Raw genomic sequence first — 10,694 nt, forward strand, 5'->3', positions numbered from 1 at the left:
GAGGAATTAAACCCATTTTGTTTTGTTAAACCCATTTCTACAGATCAGCTACCCAGCAACTACAATTTGTGCCAGCTATAGACTTTGGATCATCTTCATGGGGTAGCCGGCCACGTAGGCCAATTTTCAGGAATCCAGCAGAGTTATAATAGCAAAGGCATGAATCACTATCTTCAGATGAAATAATTTCTCATTCATTTCTTATTTCTGTATCACAGGATTTTAATATTTTTTTATATTTATCTGTACAAAAATATTCCCCCTAGGTATAGTCCTGCTGATCATGTTCCTTTTCTTTCTCCTAGGGTCTGTGCTTAACTCTTCTATTGCTTGCAGTCTTTAAGAAGGCACTACCTGCTCTTCCCATTTCCATCACCTTTGGCCTGATCTTCTACTTCTCAACAGATTATCTCATGCAGCCTTTCATGGACACCCTTGCAGCTCATCAGTTATATATCTAAGAATAATGGTGATCCTGTTTAAGAGCTTCCACGGGCAGCAGGCCAATTTTCAGTGGATAAAACCTTGTGAATTTTACTCTTAATTCCATACCTTTTTCTTAGGAAACACGAAAAACAGTTTTGCTAGTTTCCCGTGGAACTTCACAGCTGATTCTTCAGACTATTAATGCTGCAGATATCAGGATCTAGGCAAGAATACCTACTTGCACGTATTCAGAGCTGAATTCACCCAGATCATTTGGAGCATAGAATTATAATCATTCTATGCTCATTTGGAGCATAGAATTATTATTGATAACCTTCCTCTTCAGATTTTTCATATATTAATTTTTTACTTTGTGTAGAAGATAGATTGATTTCATTACCTTAAAGTAAAATGAAGAATCTGTCTTGAGAGAGTATTGGTATTGAGAAGTTTAAAGTCCACTTTATATAATTGCACAGTAATAATAATGCAGGGTATTTTTTTTAAACATTGAAAAAGCACTCTTTGAGAGAAATACAATTCAAGTACAGAAACTGTCTGAAAGGAGAGCAGAGTATAGGGAGTTGTGGTTTCTACAACTACACCACTAAAAGTGGGCTGTTCAAATATCTTATATATTAACAGCTAACCATGGGCTATCATGGAACTTTTGGCATTTTTGGTTTCCACAGTAAAAACAGCAAGAAGCAAATTGCAAACAGCAGAACTGTTTTAGTGATCCTTTGCTTGTTCCACTGGAAGACTTGATGCTGACATCGATTAGCTGATGCTGACATCGATTAGCTTGCCTTCCAGGTACTCTAAATGAAGGTATCTGAATCTCTGGCTATGTTCCTATGTCATTCATAGCCAGATTTCATGTAACACTGATTTGTTGAATAATTGGCTGGATTCATGTTATTAATTAAGTCACAAATCATGATTGATATTTCTAGGTTCAGCATGCTTAGTCATATTGCATGTTAGCCCTGATTTTATTTTCTTTCAATATCCTTTCAATTAAAAACAAAACGAGAAGTAAAATGATGCAAAGAACCACTCTGTAGTTTTTTATAGTGATGGGACACAATCTTGCCAGTTAGCCTTCTGTTAAATGACTGCGTGTATCTACCATTACAACCATTTGTGGGAACGCCTGTAAACTGTTCTCAAAGTTCTAAATGTATCACAGCTCACAAAGATTAATATGGACCTTAAACTGGGTTCACATAATATACTATGCCAACATTCAAATAAATCACATTATGTGTATTATGTGTGAAACCATGTCACACTCTGAATCCCATCTGCCCATTCTGTAATCACAATAGTTTATTTGGCATTGCTCAAATAAACTCAAATGATCCCATAATGACCCCATAAATAATGGCAAGCAAGTTCTCTTTCCTTCTCTTCCTAGGCAGGGTAACATTAGTGTGACCAAGAAGCCATTCAGTAAAGAGTTGAGACTTGATCAGTGGAGTAAGTTGGGACTGCTTTATTCTTTAATCATGAATCCTCTAGAGGCTTATCTTATTTTGCTAGCAGTAAGAATTCTGGAAATATGGACAGTTTGTTTGCCCTGGTTTCTACTCTTCAGAAAGTCTTAAACGTAGAATAAGAGGCTTTTATGCATAAAGCATGATACACAAAGGTCTAGTTCACTATATTTCTTTTCTCCAAAATAGAACAAGAGCACACATAAAGTCGGCTGAAGTATATATAGTGGTACATACAGTAGTACATGTAGATACTGTATATGCTATGTAACATCTTTTTAATTAAAAAAGATAATTTCCCTCCAGATCAATACTTTATTACCACCAGAAAAATAAAGGGGAAATGAAATATTAGCTTGTTATAGTTTTCAAAATTGAGTTCTTACTGAAAATAGTATTAGCTGCAAAAGTAATATTTCCATTTCAACTCCTTTCATTTCTCCCACAAAAATCTCTTAATATTTTGCTGCATCAGAACTATTATTCTGTCACACTTTTTATTAGACCAACTTGGCAAAGGAAGTTCGGCAAAGGAAGCCAGAAGAGCTTCAGTGATATTGAAGGTTATAAAAAGAGATTTGGTACATTAAAGTAGATTGCAGCTCATTTACAGTGGGTTTTTTATGTAGATAGATAGCTACATGTGAACTGTAAGTGAGGATCAGTATACTGTCTCTATTAACTTATTGTGTGCTTATTTTTTATTCCTTGCAATGCATGTTCCTGCATTTCTACCCTAGAAATTCCTTTCTGACAAGTCAGTGTATTTAGATATCTCTTTGCATAGACAAAGTGTACTTATTTTAGGGGAAGACAAGCATTTTGCCCACCTGCATCAGATTATTTCTTACCTTAGTAGTAACACATGGAGCTAATGCTGGGCAAACTGGAGCCTTAAAAGGAGACTCTTGACCAGCTAGACTTGCTTCAGGGAGATGTAGATATTTTATTGTTTTTGATAAAACAACTGCATAATTGTTTAATCTGTTCAACGGGGAAAAATGCTAAAGCTGTAAAGCTTAGAATTTCACTTTCCACTTTGGATCTTCTTAGTAAAAAAAACTTAGCTTTGGCTTTCCACTGAGTTGTGTTGGAAAGAGAAGGTCACTTTAGAAGTGTTTTTAGGAATATTATATTTTTTTATTATTTTGGAGCTATTATAGCTCATTGTAAAATTGAAAGGCCACATTGGGCTTATTATAAAAATTAGTCTAAATAAGAAATCGTCAATTCAAGCTTCTTTCTAGGGCATCTATCGTAGGATTTGCTTATTGGTGCTTTATGTTTGTTTTACTGGAAACCTGAGGGTTTTTTCTTCCTTTTCAGATGTTACTTTTGTAAAAAACATCCTTGATTTAATTGAGAAGGAATAATGAATTGACCTTGAATATATATTTCCTGAATATTTTACAAGTAATAAACAAGATTTGGGGCCAGTCCAAAGTAGAAGAACCCAGTAGTACACCTTATTATTTCATGTCTTAATTTATTTCACATATTGTGAAGAATTTCATTATCATTAGCAACACTGACCAGGGCTAACGGGAACTGTACCTAAGCACATCTCTAGGGCATCAGTTGGTAAATGTGAAATGTGCTCCTTGAACTATATCTGACTTGCTATACACTTGGCCTACAGTGATTAGCATATACCATAATTAGCATATACTATAATCGTACATCAGCTTAACCAGAATTATATGGTAAGGAAGAATTCATATCCAGCTAAATACAGATAGTCCTTGACTTATGACCACAATTGAACCCAAAATTTGTTGTTAAGTGAGACATTTATTAAATGAGTTTTGCCACATTTTACAACTCTTCTTGATACCGTTCTTAAGTGAACCATTGCAGTTGTTAAGGGACACTAACTGTCATAAATGTGAGTCAGTTGCCAACGGTCTGAATTTTGATCAGATGATCATGGGAATGCTGTGATGGGTATGTGAAAAATGTGGATAAGTCACTTTTTTCAGTGTTGTAACTTTGAACGGTCACTAAATGAACGATTGTAAGTGGAGGACTACCAGTACTTCCGTCCATGGCCAGGGTAGAGAATCGAGATCTTTAAGATGTTGACATAATTCCAGCAGCCTAAACCATAAGGATATTCCTTGTGTAGCAATATTTAGTTGTACAAGGTATGTTTCAAATCTAGTTCCAACAGGTCACATTCTCTTTGTTTTAAGTGTCCCATGCAGTCCCAAATAACAAACCAAATGAATATTGCAGTTAAATACCTGCACGTTCTTGCCAATGCAAGCAGAATTAAGATGGGTCATCTTTTTGCTGAGAGGAAGTTGGCCAGTACATGGAAGTATTTGAGGGCACAGGTATATCTAAGCATGTGTGTTTTATTTTCTGCAAGTGCAGCTTACAAGGCATGGCTTGGCCACCCATGATCTAGGTGTTTTCTTGTTCCTTCTTCATAAAGCTGCACCAGTTTAACATACATATATACATACATACATACATACATACATACATTACCTGATTCTCAATAGACCTGGACCTTTTTGCAAATGTTTGCTGGCCTAGAGAAAATGTAATTAGTATATATCAAATATAATATGAATACATAACATCATGCCCAGTTCCTGATACATTCATTAAGCAATGCTTTTTAAAATGTTTTAATAGGACTTTTCTTAACCATTTTGAAATCTTTCTTCCAAAAATCCATTAAATACTGTGCATGTCTCATTTATTTCCTTTAGAATGACTTTAGTATAGCACAGAATTTGAATGCATCCAGTGCAGCTTTTGGCTTAAAAATAAGTGTGGGCTTAGTCAATGCCCGGGTGAGAAATAACCAGGAAAGTCTCTCCCTCCTTCCCTCCCGATGTATGTATGTATGTATGTATGTATGTATGTATGTATGTATGTATGTATGTATGTATGTTTGTTTGTTTGTTTGTTCCATAATGGAAGAAAAATAGAATGTGCTTAATAACAATGTTTTATAATATATTAATTTTGCATAAATTAATAAGTAAAGTCTGGATAACAGAAACAACCAGAAATCTGGTTGCTAAGTTGCTGGGTTATCATGGACAGTGCATATAGTATATGTACAGGAAATTATTCTTAAAATATGATTATTGAAAATATAAATACAATAAAGTGTTGATATAACTACCAAGGACTATTGATTTTGATTTGTATACTGAAGTTATTCTGGTGGGAATAGTTAACAGGCATGCAAATTGGATTTATTTAAGGTGATTTAGATTGTACCAGTTGCGCCACTCAACCAGAAAGGTGATGAAGCAAGACAAAATTAGTTTCCCTATTCAATTACAATTCATTTTCATTATTTACTTGAGATACTCTTTTTTAAGTAACCAGAAACAGAAGTTGCGAATTTTACTTAAATATCTATTTTGACGCAGGAAAAAAATCAATAGATAACTTTAAATGATCATGAAAACTCCCCCCCCCCCATTAACCTGTAGAAATAAAGTCAAAATTCTAAAATCATTCCACTTTTTCTAGATGCTACCATTTCCCTCTGCATTGGATTTTACATGTTATTTCCACAACCAAAGTTCAGGAAGCTAAATAGCATTGTTCATATAATATGCCAATTTTAACAATGAAAGCTAAATTACTGTACTTGAGAGTCCGCCTCCTGCCAATTACCTCCCTGCGACCTATTAGATCGCACAGATTAGGCCTCCTCCGAGTCCCATCCGCCAGTCAGTGTCGACTGGCAACTACACGGAGGAGAGCCTTTTCAGTAGTAGCTCCGACCCTTTGGAACGATCTCCCCGTGGAGATTCGTACCCTCACCACCGTCCAGACCTTCCGCACAGCCCTCAAGACCTGGCTATCCCATCAGGCCTGGGGATAAAGATCGTAATCCGTCCCCACCCGAATGATGAATGTTGTGTACTATTTTTACTTATGTATTGTTTTATGTTTTATTGTCTTGTATTCCCCTCCCTATATATTGTAAGCCGCCCTGAGTCCCCTCAGGGAAAAGGGCGGCCTATAAATAATAAAACTAAAACTAAACTAAACTACATTTCTGTACTTAGTGTTAACTTCCAAAATTGAATATTGTCTAAAATAAACTACACTAAATTACTTCACTAAATACACATTACTAAATTCAAGTACACTAAATTAGCCACTCTCTAGCCATCTGTTCTCAGCACATGATAACATACAAAATGTTTCACTAGTACAGTGGCTCCTAACCTTTTGGGTACCAGGGCCTGGTTCTGTGAAGAAAAGTTTTTCCGTGGACTGGAGGGGCGTGGTTTCTCATGCTGCCTGCATCATGTTGATGGCGCTTCGCTTATTTCTATGGCCCAGTTTCTGGCATGCCATGGCCTGGTACCAGTCCACAGACTGGGTGTTGGGGACGTCCCCCTGATGTAAAGGATACCTCCACTTTAGGGCCGAATGGCTAATTTCCTAATTTTTAGAAATGTTCCTCGTTAGAAAATCAATGAATGTGTATTGTGAAACATTGTGCATTTTGTCTGTTGTTGAGGGCTAGAGAATGCAAATTTAGTTCAGTTTCTTTTAACAAATACTTGTTTTTTTATTTATTTAAAACATTTGTATGGCCACCCATCTTATAACCAACTACTTTTCACTACTTTTTAGAAAGTTCCATCCACCACTAGGGAGCAGTGTGGCAATAGAGTAACTTCCCTTTTAAGAAGATTCCAACTCTGTCTTCGTAGTTGTATGAGATCTCTAAAACCTTTACTTTTTTACTTAAGTTGATATTGTCTTCACATTGGTAGCAAAATAAAGCATAGGAGTGATGGAAGATAACAGTTCAAACAGAATGATGCGGGGAAAGTACTAATCATGTTCTGTTCAGGAAGCATTTTTAAGATAGACCGCTGAAAAAACATTCCAGTCCTGCGCATATGTTAACAAATGAAGCAGAACAGACGCAGCATTGTAAGAGGAAAGCACAACAAATAACAGCTCCTCTCATTATGTAAAAAGGTTTTCACCACTAATCAAGCATTGCCTAAACAAGAAGCCGATTGCTGTTCTAGTCCATGCCTAGAGGACATGGTGTCCTTGAGATATGCTGGACTGTAACCCCATTATCCTCAGATTGGGAGGATTGTATTAAATCTGTAAAAAATAATAATGTCCTTCCCAAATGCCAAGTGGTTTTAATATAGCGGTAGGTATTTTCAAGTCACGGTGGGCTCTTAAGCAGTGAAAGATGTCAAGCTCAAGAGGAGGGTGTGAAAAGAGCACAATGTGCTCCCGCAGTGGGAGCCTGCAGTTCCTTTTATAGAGTATCCATAGTATTTTGTTTATGACATTTCTGTTCCATGCTCGGAACCTAATGCACAAAGCCGTGCTTAGCCTCTGACCTGAACTCATAAATGATCTCACTTACTAATTATGGGTTCTGTTTCAGTGAACAAAGACTTGCAGCAAAGTTCTTGCCTATGTTTAAAAAGATGACAAGCAGGATAAAGGTGGGTGGGTGGGTGACATACCATGACCGAAGACTGACACACTTACTGAAAAGGGATTTTGCTTTATCAGCTGATACTGGCAGAAAGCAGGACTTTGGGTTAAAATTAGAAAAGACAATCTGGTGCCCTCTGGTTGTTTTGGGAAGATTGGCTCATGGGGCTTATGTCAGGGGTGAAATGCTACCAGTTTGGGCAAAAAAAAAAAATGCTACCCTTTGCCCGAACCGGAAGTAAAAAAAATGCTTAACAAAGTAAAAGAAAGTTCCAACAATCAGCTGCGCTGCGCAATGGTAGGAACTTTTTATAAAACTTTTTTTTTAGCATTTGGGGTCCCTTTTTGCTCCCAGGAGGCTTCCCTGAGGCCTGCTAGGCCAAAAATGGGGGTGGGATGCTAAAAAAGAGAAAGAAAAGAAAAGAAAAGAAAAGAAAGAAAGAAAGAAAGAAAGAAAGAAAGAAAGAAAGAAGAAAAAGAAAGAAGAGGGAGGGAGGGGGGAAAGGAGAGGGAGGAAGGACTACAAATCTGGCACTAGACACATCTTCAGAGGATACTTTAAAAGAGCATAACAATCCATGGTTGGAAGGGACCTGGAGGTCATCTAGTTTAACCCCATTGAACTAGACATTGTTAAAGTGAGTTTCTGTCTTTTGACCTCCCCCAGTCACATGACTACATAGCCACACCTACCCAGTCACATGACCCCCACCAAGCCGCACCCACAGAACCGGTAGGATTTTTTTTTTTAGATTTCACCACTGGTTATATGCTAATTAATCCAATGTATCTCTGGCACCATGTTGCATACCCCTGCATTAACAGATCAACAATAACTTTAGGAAAGTAACTGTTGTGATGGGGAGAATAGTACCAATATCCCCCCTAGCAAATGGCTTGCTTATTTACTTTATATTTATTATTTATTTATCTATCTGAAAAGGTATAGGAATCCTGCTTGAGCAGGGAGTTGGACTAGAAGTCCCTTTGGTATTCTGGTATTTACCAAGTTATTTTTATAATATCTGTATTCTTTTTGCTGAGTCAGTTAAGAATTTCAAAACAAGGTTCACAAGAGGGGAAAAATATCACACGTTTATTCTGTGCGACCATATAATGTTCCCTTCAAGCATGTCTCTCTGAAAAGCCCCCCAACCCAGAGGAGGTAAGTGATTGTACATAATCTGATGAAAACCATATTCGTAAGAAAGATGCTTGTCTTCCCAATTGCCCTCTCTCTCCAGTATGCACATAATTCTGGTTACCAAAGTTATTTGGGGTCATCTGTTGTATCTTTTCCCTAGAGTAGGGGAGGCAGCTGCAACTGAAATAACCCTCAGCACCACACCATTGGGTGGACTTATCTCCTACTACATACCAATCTTGCTGATAACAACAATTAAAGCCAGCACAAATGAGAGGCGGGGTGCCGGCCTCTCCAGGAGTATCAATGCCCTGCACTATTTCTGGAATTATGTAAAGAGAGATATAAATAACCAGAGGCTCTGAAGTGATGGCAACTGGGGACATTTGTATTCCAGCCTGGGAGGCAGTTGTGCTGGCATTTTCTTTGAGCTTACAGGTTTTAGAATAAGGAACAAAATGGATCCTCACATGAACAATTCAAGTTAAGAAGAAATCAGCCTGAAAGTAAATGAAGTGCTCTGAGCTTCTATGTATGAGAATAGGGGATCCACCACCAGGAGATAATACTTACATTCGTCCTTAGTGTGATTCTTCATATCCTCTATTCGGAACTGCACACAGACCATCAGACTTTAGATTATTATATACAGTATATTAGATTTTCTAGATACCCTTTCCTGCATCTGCTAAGTATCAGGATATGCAAAGCTCTAAAATCTAATAGACTATACAGCCTTGTACATTGCCTTGCCCAGAGTGCTAGGAATAAAAGGTGCAGCTTGGAAAGAATTTGCAATTGGCAGTGCATCCCCATACTGAGAAATTACAATTTGGATAGCAATCCCCCAAAATTAACCATTTCCTATAGCAGTGATGGCTAAGTTTTTCCAGACAGAGTGCCCAAAAGGTGTGCACGCATGAATGCCCTAAAAGAATTGCATGTGTGGCCCACGCACGACCCCCCTGCACATGCAGGCATGCCCCCACTACATCCTCCACCCCCACGCATGTGTGCATGGTCTTTCCGCACATGCCCTGCCCCACACACATGTGCAGCAGAGACCCAAAGACCAGCTGGCCAGTGGGAGCATGTGCGCATGCGCGGAGGAGCTGAACTGGGGTGGCGGCTCGCGTGCCATCGGAAAGGGTGCTGCGCGCCACCTCTGGCACGCATGTCATAGGTTCACCATCACAATCCTATATACTCAGTGTATTCTTGTCAAGAACGTATTAACAGTAACATTGACCTAATGGAAGCTCTTCCACAAGCTTGATATTCCTGAATATGCAAATAAAAAATAAACTCTTGCTGGGCAAATTTCTGGTCTCTCCAGCAGTCAAATCAAAAATTACCCTCCGACCCAGAGGCCAGCAGCTAGATGGAAAGGGATGGTTCTGTAACAGGCCAATTGGGGCCCTAAAGCTCAAAGATTCCACCTTTATGTATTTTAGAATGTTCACATAGGTTTTCTTCCTTTTTACCATGGAAAACACCCAATTTTCTGCCAATATGTTTAGTTCACCCTTTACCTGCATCAATCACAAGCTAGTCACAAAATGGATGGTTTATTATGACGATACATCCTCCTGAAATGTAAATGGGATGTCTTCGAGTCCATGCAAGGAAGGTGTATGCTATAAATAAGCTATATTAAAAAGCAGAAGAAAGAATTACATTTTTTCACTCTGAGATATTTTTCTGCCTGGGGTGAAGAAGGATTAGATGCTTCCCCACCTAACTCCACTCAACGGAGGTACCAATTAGATTTGTAATTGGCAGGATAAGGCACTTCCATTTGTACTCAGCTAAGCTATAAATACACTACATAAAATGACTACAACTACTCTTTCTTCGTCCTGCCCCAGAATTACCTCCAGATCTGTATTCTTATGCTGTCTTCAGCAGTTGAGTTGATTTATTTCTGAGTTACTTATGTTATATCTTAAGGGTCAATAACATTTTGCATAGCTTCTGGGCATGGACTCCTGCTTCAGCCCTTTTTGTGGTTCTAGGGTCGTGATAGTGAAACTTTTCGGTATCGAGTGCCCAAACCAGAACACACGTGTATGTGTATGCAGGTGCGCACACCGGAGCGCAGGAAACCTGAGGACCAGCTGGCCATCATGCACATGCCTGTTTTCAGGCCATTTTTGCAGGCTGTTTTC

At 38.2% G+C, this 10,694-nt stretch overlaps 1 protein-coding gene across 5 annotated transcripts in view; it reads left to right on the forward strand.

The window, feature by feature from the left end:
* Nucleotides 1-5,066, forward strand: part of PSEN2 (presenilin 2) — a 48,898-nt gene extending 43,832 nt beyond the window's left edge. For all 5 annotated transcript variants that reach the window (XM_014053329.2, XM_014053327.2, XM_014053330.2 and 2 more), the window contains exon 11: nucleotides 306-5,066. In XM_014053329.2, the coding sequence (XP_013908804.2) occupies nucleotides 306-461 (156 nt within the window). In that variant the 3' untranslated portion in view covers nucleotides 462-5,066. The remainder of the gene's footprint in view (nucleotides 1-305) is intronic.
* The last annotated feature ends 5,628 nt before the right edge of the window (nucleotides 5,067-10,694 follow it).

The sequence above is a fragment of the Thamnophis sirtalis genome, unplaced genomic scaffold (assembly GCF_051295495.1).
Source record: "Thamnophis sirtalis isolate CommonGarterSnake01/CBP01778 unplaced genomic scaffold, rThaSir2_p1.2 scaffold_6, whole genome shotgun sequence".
NCBI lineage: Eukaryota > Metazoa > Chordata > Lepidosauria > Squamata > Natricidae > Thamnophis > Thamnophis sirtalis.